Source organism: Struthio camelus, chromosome 6 (genome assembly GCF_040807025.1).
Source record: "Struthio camelus isolate bStrCam1 chromosome 6, bStrCam1.hap1, whole genome shotgun sequence".
Lineage (NCBI taxonomy): Eukaryota > Metazoa > Chordata > Aves > Struthioniformes > Struthionidae > Struthio > Struthio camelus.
Window position 1 is genome coordinate 29523630 of NC_090947.1, and position 18166 is coordinate 29541795.

An 18166-nucleotide genomic window follows, 5' to 3' on the forward strand; every position below is an offset into this window, starting at 1 on the left:
AGAGCTGGGACTCTGAGGTGCAGTTCTGTTTGGTAACAGTTTGGCAACAGACAGATTCCGCAGCAAGGTCTGAGACTGTGAAATCACACAGCGCGCATCGGCTGGTCTTTACATTCAGTGGGGCCACAAGCAGTAAACTGTTGGTATGCTATTAGCGTCTTTCTTTTTAATAAGTCATCCAAAATGACTTAATGTGACTCCTTTGCAGTCACAGCAGAAAGACTAAGGATGAAAGGGCATGAAAAGTCACAGAGGAAAGTATTCCTAGGGAGGACAGAGGTCACAGCACACCTGTGGGAGAAAACTTTTGTTACTAAGGTCCCACGTAAGCTCTGTGGAGGAGCTAAGAGCTTCAAGAGGGGTTGTGACATCCTTAGAGCACGCTAAAGCTAAAGCTCGATCCGTCTCATAAGCTTTTTGGCTCAGGGTTTCTGCTGCAGCAGGACTGCAGTGTTTGTTTTCCTTAAATTCTGTTGATACTTCTACCCCTCCCCAAACTGAAACAGGGTCTGAACCAGGGAACTGGATCCAAGTCCCAAACATCGAGTAATTTTAGATGGTTCAATTGACACTGCTTAGATCCATATCTGGAATGAAATCAGAAGACTCATTCAGCCTAGGAACTCTGAGAGAAGAAAACGTTTAGTGCATTGTAATTAAAATCAATTTTTTTTTTTTGAGCTGGCTTGAGGCTATGCTTCATGTCCCTTCACTGTTATCTCTAAGGCACCGTGTTCCTGTTCTCAACGAAAAAATACATTTTACTAGGTAAGAACGAAGCAAAGACATGCAGCTTACACAACTGAGTGGATTTTAGCTTCTGCCGTTCTGCTGTAGAAGAGGAGAAGAGCTTCCTTTTCCTGTTGTTTCTGCAGAGAGGAAGATAAATTTACGTGACTCTCAGAATTACCTTTTCTTCTTCTTTCTTACAGATCTGGGATGTCTGATGTTGCCAACAAATACTGTGCTAGGAAAAATCAGCCTAAAACACACAATGTGGGGGGTCTTCTGCTACCGCTGTGCATGGCAGATACTCACACGTTCCTACTTCTGTGACCACCTCCCTTCCTACTCCCAACTCAACTCCTACAAGTCAGATGATAAGCATATTACAAACATAGTTTTAGTTGGGAAAGCATTTCCCAACTAAAACGGCAAGAAACACTCCCAAGTCCTCACAGAACTACATTAGAAATACAGGAGCTTAGGATATGCATTTGCCATCCATAGAAGAAAAACAAATGTAAAAATACATTCTTCACCTTTTTGGCTACGGCTGTCTTCCACAATGCAGCTTCAACAGGCTTTGTAAGGTGGATGGGATACAAGGCAAGACAGAAGAGTAAGCAGAGAGGCAAAAGAGGCATAAAAGACAATTACAAAGCACTAATAAGAGGGGAAAAAAGAGAGAGCAAACGATATTTGACACAAAGGGCCAAATCAAAGCACTTAAATCTAAAGAGGGGGGGGAAAAAAGCCGATCTGTTTTGATTGTGCTGTATATTCATTTAAAATTGTGCTCTCAACAGCTTTTAGTTGTGCGTTCATGTGGGATATAGCGTTCCTTGGAACAGGGGACACTGCTTTCCACTGACGTTTTTAATTCAATCAAAAAAAAAAAAAAGTTATCCCAACCTGAAAAAATAAAAGCACATGAAATACCAATGGCTCCTCATGAAAACAATTTCTGACTTACACTTTCATATCCTTTGGCCATCTTTGTTGCTGCAGCTGCCAAGACAGCTTTGGTCTTTGCGTTAATGCCTTCAGGAGCCACCACAACCATTTTGCGTTGCTTTGCTGGAAGCTGGGAAAGCACATCTGATTTCAGACGTCGGATCATGATAGACTCTTCCAGTAAAACTTTCAGTTCAGTTAAGTTGGATGATCCAGAGTAGTCCCAGCCCCACGGCATCTGGGAAAGATCAGAGCACAATTATCCGTGTCAAACTTGCAAGAGACTGAGTCTTCTCGTCTGAAGGCAATCTAACAGCGGAATGAACTTCCAGGAAAACTGGACAAGGGAAGAGCCTGATGATCACTAGGAAATATAGGAAACCTTTCTTCTTCAAGAAAACCTTTTCATCCTAAAAGGACACATGCTTAATATGGCCCTCAAAACAAAAAGAATTGCCCCATCTGAAAACAGTTTTTAAAGGCAAAGGACTAGAGAGGCTCCAAGGCCCAGGGTGGACTTCAATACTGTTTTGAATTTACAAAAAAGTGCTCATTGGCTACAGACTGGGGGAATATGACTTTTGTCTAGCTGCTTCCCTGGAGTTTTCTAATACAGACTGGACCAAAATGGCAACAAAATAGAAGGATATAAATTAATCTCCCCAGAACAGGGAGGTAACTAGCAACTTCTCTTTCCGGCACCTCCCCAAAAACCTGTAGATAGGAGAAAGGGAAGTAGAGGAAAGAGGAGAAAGGTATGGATCCCAACACAGCACTGTGCCAGTGTTCATCCTCACATCACAGAAAGGTGTTTCTGCTCTCCACTTGTACCTACGGGCAGGCCTACAGAACTCAATGCAGTTCTTTACACAGATTTTAAGCGGAAAGAGGCAAAAGTCTTTTCTCTGGTACGAGGCAAAATATCTTCAACCAAAACACCTTCACGAAGGCAGTACACTTGGCCGACATGCCCAGTAAATGCTGGATCAAAACTGACTTTTCACAGTGACCCATCTCTTGACCCTGACGTATTCTGTTTCTACTCTTATCATGTTTGGCTCAGAGGTTTCCAACTCTTGCAAAACATGAATAATTTTTTGGCTCAAAATACATCACTCAACGAATCACCTCTTCAAAACATTATCACTTCAAAGCTCCTCTGAACAAACCCTTTATTTACTCCAGCTTGAAGTACTCACTGCCATACTTGTCCTATATCCAAGATCCTTTGCATAGACAGGATACATCTGTTTCATTATCAGAAGGAGAAGTGATGAACTGAGATTAACCTCATAGCCTCTAATTTCTTCTCCAGGAAAGAAAAACTAAGCTAACGACCAGTGGCACCAGAATTGGTACATTCTCCAACCCAAACACCTCTCAACAAGTTGTCTTTGGATAGGAGATCAATGACGTTCTTTTACGCTGACTTAAAAGATAAAGGGATAGCTTCTTGCCGAAGTTTCACGAGTAAGCATATAAAATAAAACTACAGAAAAAATGAAAAACAAGGAACAAAAAGTTATCTTCCTCATAGTTCTAATTCTAAGCCTTATTTTCAGTGTCACCAAAAAGAGCCAAAAATACAAGCTTTGGTCTTGGAACAACAATCCAAAGTAAACCTTACACATGCATACATACACGTATACGCTCCTGAACTGCATAAAACAGAAACGTGAGAGCCCTCAGCACCAACTACTTTCATCTGCTGTTCCACTCCTATTATATCACATTAATTGCCAACACAGATTTAATCTTTAAAATCCTTCATATTTCTTTTATTTGTCTTCCCCAAGAGAAACCTTCTATAACAGGGAGTTTGAAGTAAAATAGGAAAAAGTTCCAAAACATTCACTATGCCCTCCATCCTGCTGTAGAATGGAGGAGATCAGAAATAATGCATACCAACCAGAGGTCAGTAACATTACTGACTCTATTAGCAGATGGTGCTTTGAAGGAACAGGAAAGAGAACATGCTATGAGACACAGAAAGAAGAGGAATCAAATGAGCCACAGACAATTAAGACCCCTCTGGTATTTGAAAGTGAACGTTCCTTCCTCTAATTGAGACGTAACAGGAAAATCTGCAATGCTGTTTCCATATTGTACCAGTCTGAACCATGAACAACTCCAGATTCTGGCTCCTATAGCCACTATTACAACCTATTTGACTTAATCTATTCCTACACAATGACAATACTTTCCAATTATCTATAGTTGGTTCATTGAAGCTAGAAACAATTTACACCCTAGATACAGAGCCAGTTTGGGTCCTGCAGAGTTATGAATTTGGCTCTGGAAATAGCACAGTGGTATACAGCTAGAGGAAATAAAAGCACCTGGATCTAAGCCAAGCCCTCGAAAAGCCATCATGGTATTACTGTACTGCTTCCCTGAAACCAGGAGTTGTGATGCAGGTACATCCCCCTCTGGTCCACAAAAAGCTGGCTCAAATCTAGCTGGGCTTATTAGCTCAAGGTATGCTGCATGCAAGCTGACAGTGCTGAGCCACAGTCTCTGTGCCCTCTTTCTGCATGTCTTGAAACTCTACAGTGAACAGATGTACAGAACCAGCCGGGATCTGACGCTGCACCCAGCCTAACAAGCCTTTTCCCACACTGCTCAGTGCTCCAGTAGTGAAGCAGCAGGGCCACTAGCCTGCTGGGCAAGACTTGCTACGGGGTCTGGACCACTCCCTGCAGCGTATCTCATTTTACTCACGCAGCCCATACTTTTTCCACTTTCCAGTTGCATAATAGACAAGTGATAGGTGCGTTTTGTATCTACCTAGCACAATTCATTTCAGAAGAGTAACCTCATAACAACTGAAAGAACAGGGCACAGACGGAGCACATATACTATCTACTGTCATATTAAAAAGTATATACAGGCACAACTCCAATAGCATGCTCTCATTACCGTATTTCTTTTGCAAATTCTTCAGCAATGCAGTCGCTGTAAACAGGGAACATGCTTGTTCTGGGTTGTGCCTAGCTAGTGATAAAAAATGGTTATTCTTGAAACTATTAAAATATGTTTTAGTATATCCTACTGAAAAAAATAAGAGAAAAAGAGAGAAAAAAAAGAGGGACATTTATTTTGCCAAAATACATATCTGACTTGGGTCCATAATATCCCAGAACAAACGCATCCAGCAACGATTTTCTTACCAAAATGTTACAACATCTTACATGAGTCAGTAAACTTGTTACAGCGTTAGAAGAAGCTGCCAAACTCTTATAAATTCAGAGCATGTGCTCATATAGAAATTATTTAATATTTGCCAACATTAACCAGTTTGAAAAACAAATTCACAGCATGTATTTTGAGAAACAGACTCGAGCTATTTTGTAAATAGCCAGGTGACGTTTCACTTGCTGCATTTTTAAGACTATAGATGCTGAGAGGCTGAACTGCAAACCGATAAACTTATTTTATATATGTTTTCCAATCACATCTGCCAGATATTTGCAGTTTTCTTTCATGAAATCCATTCTTTTCAAATGGAAAATTATCACAATTTAGCTTTTTAAATGAATGGTTCAGGTTTGCCAATTTTTAGTCTTACAATGTAATCAGATTTATTAATACCAAAACATTTTTACATGGCTCCTTTCATCCTGACAGATCTTCAAAAGCTTTACAAAACCTCCCCGACTCTGTGCAATACCATTCCCTAGAGCCACTTTCAGGACAGAAGGAAGAACCTATTTAAATAATGACAGCAGAAGTACCACAACAGCTTTTCAGAGAGGAAGCAACTTAACATCATCTCAGGCTAGAGCCGCAAAAAGGAACATAAGGGAGATAGTACAGTCATCAAAATACCTTTTTTATTCACTTATAGCTGAGTGGATCTATGACAACCCAATATTCAGAAGTTCCTTTTTTTCCCTCTAATCCTACCCTCATCTCTCCATTTCCAGCAGTTCCTCCTCTTCTCCAAATAACAAAATTCTTTCAAAGTTCACTCTATCATTTACTGACATTAACTGCAGCAAAACGTCCCAAGCGAGCACTGAGAAGACCAGTAATGTTCAGCTGCCTAGCAGAGCTGGGTAAAACTGAGAAACAAAAATTGTACTAGCAACCCTGCAGAGGCTTTGAAGGGGAGCTGATGCAGCCTGACCTCCACGCTGAGTTTCATTGTAGGCTGAAAACTCATTTATACACAATACACTGCTACAGCCTGGATTGTGCAGAACAATTTTATTTCTTTTATCCATTTCAACATCCTACCTGAGGTCCATATGCCTTGTAATTGAAGCAACAGCCAGTCAGGCAGAACTTGACCGTCAGAGGGGTTATGAAACTCCAAATCTACTCAGACTTGCACATTGCAATTCAACCTTTCTCTTTACTGCAGAAAACCAGAGAGATTAAACTGCATCTCTTCATTTCCCTCTAGGAGGTATTCCAGACACTGCTCAGACAGGAATCTTTCAGCTAAGAGAATGAAGCTCAACAGAACATGTAGCTCCCTCCCTCCCCCTGAGCTCTTCCTCCATATGATTCCTACTATGGATGGAGATGTAAGAAGTTTCTGTTCTCTGCCAGGAAAGCAGTGCTTTGCAAGCATGAATGCTATCACTTTCCAGAACCAAAGCTCTGTATCTGTGATTCTGCATGCTAAATGATCTTACTTTAATCAATGGTATCAGTATACCAGTACCTAAGCCAATGAATTGCTCATGTATCTTGCACATCTGGATGTATACAGAACAGCACTAAGCTAGCTATGAAAGAAAAAGTGGGCATTTAGATCCCGGAAAAAAGGAACTTAACAGCTTCAGATGGGATTGCAGTATAAATCTTTTTAACGAAAACTGGGCATGCACTAGCTACCAAAGAGAAAATTTGAGAAAACACAACACAAAAGCCCTAACAAATAAACACAATTATTTTTATGAAATACACTGATGATGTGCAGTTCTTTTGCAAATACTTTTGAGCACTTAACGTGGCCATTTCTTGTTTCCAGCTGTTATTCCAGCGAGTTGCTGGAGTTGCTGCCTGATCTTATAGAAAATGAGGCACAAGAAGTGAAGTGCCTTACTCGAGAACAAAGTGGAGCAAGCTAAGCTCATGCAACGCAAGCCCATGCTCACACTGCCAAGCCAATCTATGCCACATGCTAATCAGTACATGCTTGTCCTGGAGGAGTTAGAGGGCAGGCCAGATTAAAGGGCTCTTGTTCCAAATACAAAGTCAACTGTGACTTTAGTCCCCTTCCTTGCGTCCATGTAACCAACACAAAAGATCTCAGAGCTTCAATGTACAACAGGCAGCAGCAAGAGCTCTGCTTCCAGCAGTGCGCGTTCCAATGGACACAGCGCTCCTAGAGATGGTAAATCCAACCACAGATGAACCACCCATGTGTATAGAACAAAGCAGGGACTTGTCATCATGGCTGCAACTTCTGGCTTTCCGCAAAGCCAAGGTCTTGTAACACCTGCACTCAGTGATTCAGCTGAACAGCTGGCAGAGAGAAGTTAAAATATTTTAAAATTACGTTGGGGTCAACATTCATGGCCTGAACTTGGAGAGGGCAGAATACAAAGATGGCCTAGGAGTCTTCATTTACCACCTACCTGGAGGCATAAGATCCAAAGTCCTAAGCAACAAAGGCCTTGCATTGTTAAAAAACTGCTAATGTAGACTAGAAACTGTTGTTTTAAACAATTAGCCCAATCCCGCAGCTCCTCAAAAGGCCCACAGTGACTTTGCCCATTCAAAGCACCCTAGCAGTAAGTTCTTCTCAGAAAAGGCTCCTTTCCCCCAGCTATGACCAATTTGTCACAAAGGTTTTTTTTTTTTTCCCAGTGTCCTTCCAGGGCAGATTTTGAGAAGAAGCTTTAGTGCCTCCATGTCTCAGGTACACTGTTTATTTGCAGCAGTAAGAGCTTCTCAGGTTGAGAGCTTCCAAAATGTTGCTGTGAAGTGAAAAGGAGACTTTTCTCAAAAAAGAATACATAAGATCAGACAGGGGAAGGAGAGGAAGGAATAGCCTCTACTTCAGGGAAAATAAGCTGTTTGCAGAGCTGCAGTGTCCCTGACTGACACTTCCCCACCATCCCACTGAAAGTACCTTCTTGGCATCACAGTAGCGCAGGCCGAAGGAATGGAACTGCGGGAAGAAGGTTGGCTGGACAGCAGCAATCTGCGTGTAGAGCTCTGCAGGCCGCGACATGGCAGGGGTTCCTGAAAGCAAGATCACTCTTCTAGCAGCCTAGGAAAGTAAAATGGAACATCCTCATCATACAGCTTCTTACATAAGCAGCACCTTCTAAGAAGAAATCCCCAGCCGCAAGAGAAAACCCCAGAACCACTGTTCAAACAGTCTAAAGGGAAGAACATGTCATCTTCTAAAGACACTTCTGGCCTTCACTGTCTAAAGACACTCCAGGACACTGCTTCAAACTTGTAGGAAGAGGGACAAACTATATTGCTTCTTATTCATTATCCACATGCCGGAAGGGAAGGAGACATCTTTTTTTACGACACTACTTCAAGAATTCCAGTTTACCCACTAGACACATTAACATCTTATGCCTGGCTCAAGAATTCATTTGGCATCAAATGTCATTGGAACATGACACACACCCCTCCCAGGTACATCTTCACCTCTGAAATAAATTCTCTTTTAATAAGCCTGCCACAGCAAGCCATGCCACCATCTTGCTTACAATAGCAGAAGGAATCTGGATAAGCAGGAATTTTTTTCTTACTTTTAGTTCTTTTTTTCTTTTCAAGTTCTACTAGCAAGGAGACAAAGAGGATGCTGCCTGAAGCAGAGTCAAAAGATGCCTACCTGGCAACCATGGTGAGTCTATGTACTGCTTGTTGGATGCTAGAACAGGAGTTAATAAATAGGAATCAAATCAGCTGACTGTTTACAATGTTTTGTACGGAAGATAGGAGGGAAGGCAAAAAAAAAAAAAAAAAAAAAAACAACCAACCGAAAAAATAGTATCCAAATAGGTGCTCCCCAAAAAATAAGTGGGAAAAAGTTACATCATAGTACACAAAAAAGCCCAGGACGTATTTCTGCCCTCTTACCTCCTGTATTATATAATTCTATTAGTAGAAGAGAGCTATGAATTTCTACTGCTGTAAATTCACATATAGTAGTTAAATTACACATGCCTTGTAATTTCCTGCATGGTTTAATGCAGGATCATTAAAATAACAAAGAGATTCTTGAGTGACATTTGTACTAACAGCTCATTCACATTTAAATGAAAAAGAAAATGAAATTCTTTTATCGTTTCACTGAGATCTACCAGTCACCCAAATCTATTCAGCTGAATCATTCACTCGCCAACCAAATCCGGTGGAAAAAGAGTTCACAGATCAGCTACCGGAAATTAATTTTGGGATTCTTTATCAGGTATTTACATACAGGCTGTAGTCAAAGCGGGACTTCCCTTCCCCCTTTATCCAAGCAGATCAGAAGGAGATGTGGTCACTACCAGGATGAGACAATTCTCACAATTTTTTTTAAAGTAGTATTCTTATTAAACCAAATAAGAGAGGAGGTCAAAACTTTTCATGTGTGAGAAGGCAAGTGTTAGTTTACGGAAGACAAAGGTCCCCACGCTGATCAAAAAAGGGATAGGTCACAGAACCCAAAAGTTATCAGATCCCATAAGGGAACAAAATGATAAAGCAGAAATAGCATCAGTTTTTAAAATGAAGGTAACAAAGGAATACACCTCAGCAGAGCCCGGACAACATCCAGTGCTTTGCCGAAGCCTTTGTGGAGTTAACTGACACCACTCTGGGAAATCTTTTGAAAGGCAAGACAAGCCAGTCCTGCTTTTGCGGAAAACTTCTTCCTCCTAGACTAGCAGGAGGCCACTGCTATGGGGGGGGGGGGGGGATCAACATGGAGGTTACTCAATTACATGCTCACAGAGAAAGAGCAGACCAAGTTTAGGATGGAGGAGGAGGGAAAAGCACAGCTGGAATTTCACCAGAAGCTCTTGGCAGAGCCAGTAGAAGACAGAGACATTGGAATGGAGACAGGCCCTGAGGGGCTGTGCATTAACTCAGCTCCTGCCAGCATTCCTAGTCCTGTGAACTGCTACCCCAAGAGTAGGGTGGAGACTCCTGAGTCACACTCCCATCAGGAGTGGACTGGCTAGAGATTGATGGCTCTATTCACAGCACCATGCTCCTCACCATTCCATGCCTCTCTTCCTAAAAGTCAGGGGGAATTCAGTCTCTGTGGCCCCACTGGGTGAAGGCCCACTTCAACTGAGGCTTCTAAGCGTAGTAACACTAAAACTAGGCTGTGTTAGAGTCATGCAGTTAGAGGAAGACTGAATTCTCAAGGAAAATAATTCAGTCTAACAGCAACACAGACACCTATTTAGTAGTAACTGAACAGGTCAGCTCATTTCAAATAACCCTGGATCAAGCTAAAGCTAGTAATATTCACTCACAACTGACCAGGACATGACAAATATAACATAAAACCAACTGTGTTGAAAGGTCTTATGCCATTTCCAAAGCTCCTTCCCTCAGGAGCTACATGAGATGAGGTTGGAACACTCATTCTCCAGTAGTAAAAACTGTTAGTCGGGGTCCTTGTTCCTTCCCCAGTCCCTAAACAGGCACTGAAAGAGGGAATTAAGTTACACATTATTTGAATTCTAAACTTGTACAGCTGCTGCTTCTCTATGCAGAACTTATTTTTTGAAGTTGAACTTATTTTTTGAACCATTGCAAGAACTTAACAAGGCTTGTCATACATCTTCTACAATTAACCATTTTAAAAATCAAGATGGGAAGTTAAAACAAAAACTAAAAAACAAAACAAAAAAATCTGACAGACATTAGCTCCACAAGAGGTGTGAATAACTTGAAGACGACATTAATTTCAGAAATATCCTGTGGAAGGTAGGTGGTCTGACTAGTTATTCCAGTGGTCCCTTTCAGTCTTCAAATCCATGAAAGGAGGAACCCAAGAGAGAAAGAACCTTATCTCCCTAGGAGGGTTTAAGTGTTGAAGACTTATTTGAATCCCGGATGAAAGAGGTGGGTTTGATTCACGTTTCTTTTGCTAGTGGCAACTTATTTTGAATAGATGCCAACAAAGATTTGTTCCTGCAGAGAAGTATCTGCTGATCACTGCTTATTCTTGTTTCCTCCTGAACCTTCTGTGGTGTCAGAAGTGACAGTTTACCCTCTTTCTTCCAAGGCTTATAACAACTATGGAACAGCAGCTGCAGAAAATAAGATCTCAGTGACCAGCAAGGACTTTCTAGCAAGAGCTGATCTGTCATCAACTGATATGTATCTCCACATAGAACAAACAGCAGCTCCCCATTAGCATTTAGGCATGAAATGTCATCTTTCCCAGCAGCATACCTCTCCCTCATGTATCCCTGTGACTGTTCTTATAGCTACTTTCTCGGGAGAGTACTTAAGGGAACTCAGACAATGATTTGATAAGTGGAGATCTGTTCTGTAGTCCTCATTTACAGAGGAACACAAGACAATTGTGGCATTGCAGCACTGCACTTACACATGCAATACATCAGCCGAGACTTAGTTCCCCAGCTGTGACAACATTTACAAAAGTCACTTCTGAAAGTCAAAAATAATTTATTACGTGGTAACCCCCCAGGGACACTTACTTTAGAGGTCAAAACCCAGCACCCAACTGATTCAAGAGGAGTGCGTGGGGGGGTTATATGCCACAAAAAAATAACTGAACATGCAAAGTGCCTCATTAACATACAATGACTCTCTGTTTTAAATGAATTTCACAGCATGAGCTCTGCCATATGCTAACAGACCGACACACTTTTTTAAAAAGTGTGGCTGATTCATGATATACAATTACTTGTGTCCCCAATTTTTGCTTACTCTGTCCTTTTGAACTGCTTAGCATAAGAACACATTATCCTGACAAATGAAAAAATTTGAGAGTGACCATTAAATAACAGAGAATCACTTGATGAAATAGAAGATTTGATAAAGGGAAGGGGTTGTAGCTGTTTTGGAGAGTCCGTTTCTGCACTCGGGTGAGCTAGTGTCCTGCATTTCATAGCATGACTCCATAGTGGGCATTCCAAAAATATAAACGCCTTCTTGTTTTTTCAAGCAACAACTAAAAACAGAACGGGTGTCAAATGGTGATGATCATCTATGACGGGAACAAGCTACGTGACTTGCCAACTTCAAGACGGAAGGGGAATTGCAAATTGAGAACAGAGGTAAAGATGCAGCACAGGCCTTGACGGCCCACAGCTTCTCTGATTTCAGGATGAAATTCCTTCTCTCAGCGGGTGACAACGAGTAAATGCTTCTTCATCTAGTCCCTATAGAATTTTAATGCCTAAGGACAGCAGCTATTTATTTTGCACTGGAAAGGGAGTTGTTTCTATTTCCTCTCCACCTTCTACCTTCAGCATTGACCCATTTCCCTATTACTTTTAAGCATCTCTTTATTAAAACAAGCACATTCAAAAGCACATCAGATTCCAGTTACACAATGTATTTGGACTTCCATAATAGAAGCAAAGACCCTTAACCCTGCATACATCAGCACGCACATCATGCTATTAACCTGAACAGCAGCTCGAAAGGAACGTTCACATCAGTAATATGACCGAAGTGTTGTGGAACAAAGCTCATAGGGAGCACAATGGAAATAAGTCCATTTTATGCCACTGGAACCTTAGATTAGGTACTACTTTTATTTCTCAGTTTCTAACCCAGTTTTTCACTGTAAACTTATTGTAAGGCTTCCAAAAATCTCATCCATGCTCCACTGGGACATTCCTCAGTTTCCATTGCCTTGGGATACTCCGTGCAATTACAGAAGAATAAAGACCATGCAGCATTTTGGATGGTCAAAGGACGTAGAATTCTTTTCACCCAAGTCCCAGGAGAACCCTCCACAGATCAGTGAAAAATTTTCACTTTGTTGTTTCTTCTCCATCTACTTCCCCTGGGGCTCTGCTGTTTTCTGAATACTAGTAGCACACACATTCCTTCTCCAATGCTCATGCCTTTGGGCTAGTCTAATCTTGGAGGGAAAACCAAAATTTGTACAAGAGCTAGAACAAGACAACATTTTCTGCCTCAGAGGGACATGTAGGGCAGAGACATAGGGAACAACCAGTATTGGCAGCAAGCCCAGGAAAACAGAGTCCCAAACATAAGGCTGAAAAAAAACCCAGCAAGGTGACAAGTAGGTCCTATTACTTAGGACCTATGTGGTGATTACCTATGTGGTGATTGCCACACCTCTGGATTAGGGGTAGAGACAAGCCAGATCGGACAATGGCAGCTCAACCAAAGCCCAGCAACATGAAGTTATCCTCACTTTGGTATGAACGAAAACAAAAAGAAAGGACTCCTTTGAACGTAAGAACTTCTTGCCCCCTTGCGTACCATCAGAGATGCTGAAGCAGGGGACACAGCTGGTCTCACAGACTGCTGGTACAGACTGGCTGGTGTGAAAGCTGGCTGAGTGTGAAAGCAGGATTTTTGCCACATGCCAAGACATCAAAGGACTGTTTTCTACTATGGCTTTCAAACCACCCACCTCTGTATTTTTGGAAGGACGCAAAGAGGCTGTGTACAAACTCCACCACCTGGCTCAGAGTAGGTGGTTGAAACGTTCTGCTCCACATACAAGTCGGCACACCCACAAGTTTGCATATCCACTGGGATCTTGAAGGGAGTAAGAAATCTTGCTGCTGCCATTTCAGCTCACTCTACTGTATAGTTTGTGTAACGGTTAGTTCCTCTCCCCAAGTTTTGTTCAACAAAAATAATCGAGCACAACACATCTATATGCTTATTTTAAAGTGGTAGTAATTTGGGGCAAGCTACCAAGTAGGGAACAAGGCACTGCATACATGCAGCCATTATATATGAACACATTAAAAAGTCTTTCTAATCACACTTCCCACTGTTCTCAGGCAAAACTTTCCCAAATCTCTGTCAGGGTAGCAACAAATCAGTCACAAAAGACATCAAGTGTGACACAGATTAAAAAAAAAGTTTGTGTTTTTTGTTAAATATAAAAAAAAAAAGTCAAAGAGTTCCCAACTGACTGAGACATGGACCACATGTTTAATACGTGGCTCTGCCTGACAACGCCATAACACACTTGCTCCACAATATACACAAGACAGCAGGAAAGATGAGTTATAACTGAGGGGTTAAAAATATAATTTCATTCTGAAAAATTATCAATGTCTTCACATATTAAAGATTAAAATTAGGCTTAAAATGCTGTAATCATGGGTTCAGTGTTTCAGCAATGGAGATTCAGCATGGCTGTCTAACAAGGCAGAGTCATGATTAATAACCAAGTCATCTTTATTATGAATTTGGTGATTTAATCCAATAATTACGCAATTCTGTCTACACACCCACAACACTTTTTATATTTCAGTTGTTATTAAAGTGGAGAAGCCACAGGAACAGATTCTAGCAAAATAAAGTAAGTCCATTAAGTACCAATGGAAGGGACACTCTCAGGCTCAAACATTCCGATTTAGACCTGGCCAGACTTACAAATCTTTGTAGCAACTAAGGACCAGAGATTGCACTTCTTAGGGTTTTTTCTCCCCCCAACGCCCTTCCCATAAGCAGTTCAAGGCTAAGCTTTCATGATCAAAAAACACTTTGCTACGTGCTATTCCAGAAACCTACTGAAGCCTCGCATGTGAGATTTGGGTAGAGTTAAGGGGTGTCCCACAAAACTTGCATTAGAGCAAGCAAGGAGGCTTGAGGCCACTAAGACCAGAGTCTGGAGAAGGCTCTGAACTTCCTAAGGCCTGCAGAGGATCGTGGCACAACAATGGCTTGATCATCCCAAAAGAGCGTTAATTTTACTTGCATGGCTTTTATCAGTGAGGACCTGGAAAACCGGAGCTCCTTTGACTTTAATCCTTTTAGGCAACTTTCATTTCTTTAGGCAGTTGGGAACCTCATAGGAAGTACATTTAACTATGGCAATTTAAGAAAGTTTAAAGCAGACTAAGGCCAGCAACAGTTAAAACTGCGTGGCACAAACATGAAACTCTTAACACTTTCAAGAGACTGAAATTCAGTTTCAGAAGCACCAGCTCTCAATCCTGTATGACCAGTGATGTGACGGCATAAAACCGTAAATTCTCAATAGGTTCATAAAGGTGATTAACCTCCGTTTAATAGGATCCCATCCTTCACTATGCTCTATCTTGTAGCCTGCAAATAATTTTGGCAAGCTGATCCTCACAGAGCTACATGTAGGAAACAATGAGGCCTCTTTCTGAGCATTCTGCAGTGAGATGAAGTTGTTACTTTCCACCCCTTTAGCATATGTATCCCAAGTACTGTCCTGCAAACTGCTCATAAAATTGGGCCTCCTACTCAGTTTCCAAACATTAAAAGCCTGAAGCATTTCCAAAGCCAGAAGACAAGAGTCAGGCTTTTAAACAGAGCGATGGAGTTATCATTATAAAGATGACAACCTTTGGCTTACCATTAACAATCTCTCAAAATAAAAGTTGGTTGTTATAAAGCCATCACAGATCTTCTCTTTTAAGCACACTTACTGTCAGTTGCTGAAAAAGAACTGAATTTATCTTGTTCTAAGCTACAGAGTCTGCTGTGTCTAGAAACTACTGGTAACTTTAATCTATCAAAGACTACCAAATCAAAGTTTGATTTTTTTGTTCCTGGGATGTGAGACAGATACTAAAATTTTTTGTGTGTTTCTCTCACTGTCATATGCTTCAATATCACCACCCTTACGAGGGCTACTTGCCTTGCTGCCTGCCACTTCCTCCTCAGTTCTGTACATTTAACGAGCAGGAGCACTCCTGTACCCCAGCCACATGTACATTGGCAGCTGCCAGTAACACAGCAGAGCCCAAGCCCAAAGCCACAGAAAGAATCCAAGTATTTTGATATACAGCAGCAATTTGAGTGCCATCAGGTACTGCATATAACCGATGATGATTACGTACTTTAAATAAGCTGCACTGATACTACTATATTGTTGGTACTCTCCTTGAATACATTCAGTAAGTTTTGGTATCGCCTTTTTCTCCAGGGGAAACGGAATTCTCAGTGCCATAAAAATAAGTCAGTGGCAGTATCAGGATTAGATCAAGGGGGCTTCTGAATTTATTTTTTTGGGCCTCACCATCAAACATTTGTATGGAAAGAGACACCGAAACCAGAAACAAATTCTACTCTTGGATCAACAGCGCTGCTTGGATTTCCATTGGCACAATAGCACATTTCAGCTGCTGACTCCCACCTCTAGAAAGCCTTTAGAAAGGAACTGCTGAAGGTTTGGCACACAGCATACGCACCTTGAGAAGAGGCATGGCAGCTCGGCATCGTGCAGTTTTTATATTCTTTAGGAAATGAGATTCATCCTGAAACAAAACAGGCACAAAAATGAAGAGAATTCTGAGCCACAGTCCAGCTCCTGGATAAAGAACAAACTCCCAGTGTTCTTGGCTACCTAATATTACAAGTCTATCATCATAGAGGAGGTTTCAAGTGCTGGGACAGTCACATCAAATTCTAAACATGAAGACAGCAAGGGGAGTAGCAGGCTTCCTGCACTCAAATCCGCAGCCGCAATCAAATGGAAAGGCAATCAAACCTTAAAGTCATGAATCTCAAACAAACACAGCAAGTGAGTAGAGGAGGAGGAGAGGGAGGAGAAAGAGGAACACTGTTTCCGCTACTGATACTCATTTGCCTCTATGTGTCCTTTTAAGTGCAGCAAAAATAGGAGGCCCACACACTGCCACTATCCTAAATGAAAGGATTAATGAAAACCACAAGAAAAGGAGAAATCTAATTATGATCCAACTGTTTTGCTGATAGAGGCTATTATCCACCTGGTGAGCCCTACCTGAGACATCACCCCCAAACAGGCTCTATTTCTACTACTGTAGCCAGGCAGAACTTAGATACAAAAGGAATTGGCACTACAACTGCTTAGCCTCCCAGGCACAGCATTCTCCCTCCCAGTTAACAAATAAGCTACGTTTACGGCCCGAGCCAGCAAAAGACTGGAAAAAAAAGTAAGGAAGCACAACACTCAGTAGGACTATTTACATCTGTAAGAACATGTACAGGGTCCAACTCTGAACATATAAACACACGGAGGGAACATCTGCCAGCTCAGGGCTGGTTAAAGGTGCCAGAGCAATAGTCCCAGAGCCCAAGCCCCTCCATCCCAAACAGCACCACATACAAAATAACAATCTGCATTTCCATCCTCCTGATGGAGTGTCTTGGGAGCGGGCGGGGAAAACCAATCCCCTCATAAGAAGTTTGGTCCCCAAGGCTGCATCTATTCACATCTTCCCAGCCACTGCTGGGAAGCAAAAGGGCTATTAAGCTCCAGTTGTCATAATTCTGGGGACAGGTGCATCTGTTTGCTGAAAATTAGGCTGAGAACACTGAACACTCACAAGAAACTATGTAGATATTTTTGGTCTCTATTGATCCAAGCTGGATTTGCAATACTAGATGTCTTGAATTTTTACTAATTGATATCTAGAAAAAATGCCTATTGCCACAGCTCCTAAAAGGGTTAGAAAATGGATTTCAAAGTCATTTATAAAAGAAATGATACAAAAGATCAAAGAAAGTTTAATGCACATTGTCAGTGAAACACAGGCAAAAGGAGATTTTGATGCTTTATGGATACACTTGGCGTTGAGATGTTATCTGGTTTAATGGATACACCCTGAAACCAGCCCAAAGTGCGATTCCCTTAAGCAGATAAAACTCCATGACTACTGTACCGACACACCACATGCAGCACCCTGTTCTCCAGCCAAAGCACATGCCCAACCTTGAGGAAATCAGAAAAGCATCATATCCAGGAAAAGAGAAAACAGCCTCAGGAATCAGAAAGGCAAACAGACTCTACTAGCTATCTCAAAAGGTTTCAGAGTAACCTACTACTACTCATGAACACAGCTGTGATCACAGCCATAATTACAAGAGAATTTCAGTCCTACATAAGGCCTCCTCACACTTCTTTGCCATACAACATAAAAGTTATCCCACTTGCAGCATGCAATTAACTTCAAAGATTCTAGTGCAACACTTACAATAATAACTACTTGGAAAGCGCCTTTGAGTTGCTTGTCCATCTTGCTGAGAAGGTCAAAGCTGATAATGTTAATCAAGCTTGCTGTTAGGTTGTCTTTGCCAGTCACTATGACATTGGTGCTACCTGGACTCAAGGATGGAAGCCACCTGTGAAATGCCTGGAGGAGAAGAGAGTCATTAATTGCATTTTGGTGCTCACGCCCTCTGCCGAGATCCAAAAACCCTTCACAAATTATAATTTGGCCTCCTGATGAATGCTTGGAACATGGGGCCACCCCACCCACAATTAAAGATCAACCAGGAGCACAGAGGGGTAAGCAGCCTTCCCAAGGCAACACCACTAGTAACGGGAATTTCAAGCACAGAATCCAGGCTATACAACCAAATC

At 41.6% G+C, this 18166-nt stretch overlaps 1 protein-coding gene across 10 annotated transcripts in view; it reads right to left on the bottom strand.

Moving 5' to 3' along the window:
* Window positions 1-18166, bottom strand: part of SMARCAL1 (SNF2 related chromatin remodeling annealing helicase 1) — a 41640-nt gene that overhangs the window by 7482 nt on the left and 15992 nt on the right. For 6 of the 10 annotated variants that reach the window (XM_009689689.2, XM_068948958.1, XM_068948954.1 and 3 more), the window contains 5 exons: window positions 17778-17936; window positions 16011-16076; window positions 7766-7906; window positions 1697-1915; window positions 799-869 (listed from right to left, as the gene is read on the bottom strand). In XM_009689689.2, the coding sequence (XP_009687984.2) occupies window positions 799-869; window positions 1697-1915; window positions 7766-7906; window positions 16011-16076; window positions 17778-17936 (656 nt within the window). Of the gene's footprint in view, window positions 1-798; window positions 870-1262; window positions 1305-1696; window positions 1916-7765; window positions 7907-16010; window positions 16077-17777; window positions 17937-18166 lie in introns of all 10 variants that reach the window. The other 4 variants (XM_068948957.1, XM_009689684.2, XM_009689687.2 and 1 more) reach the window with 1 other exon arrangement.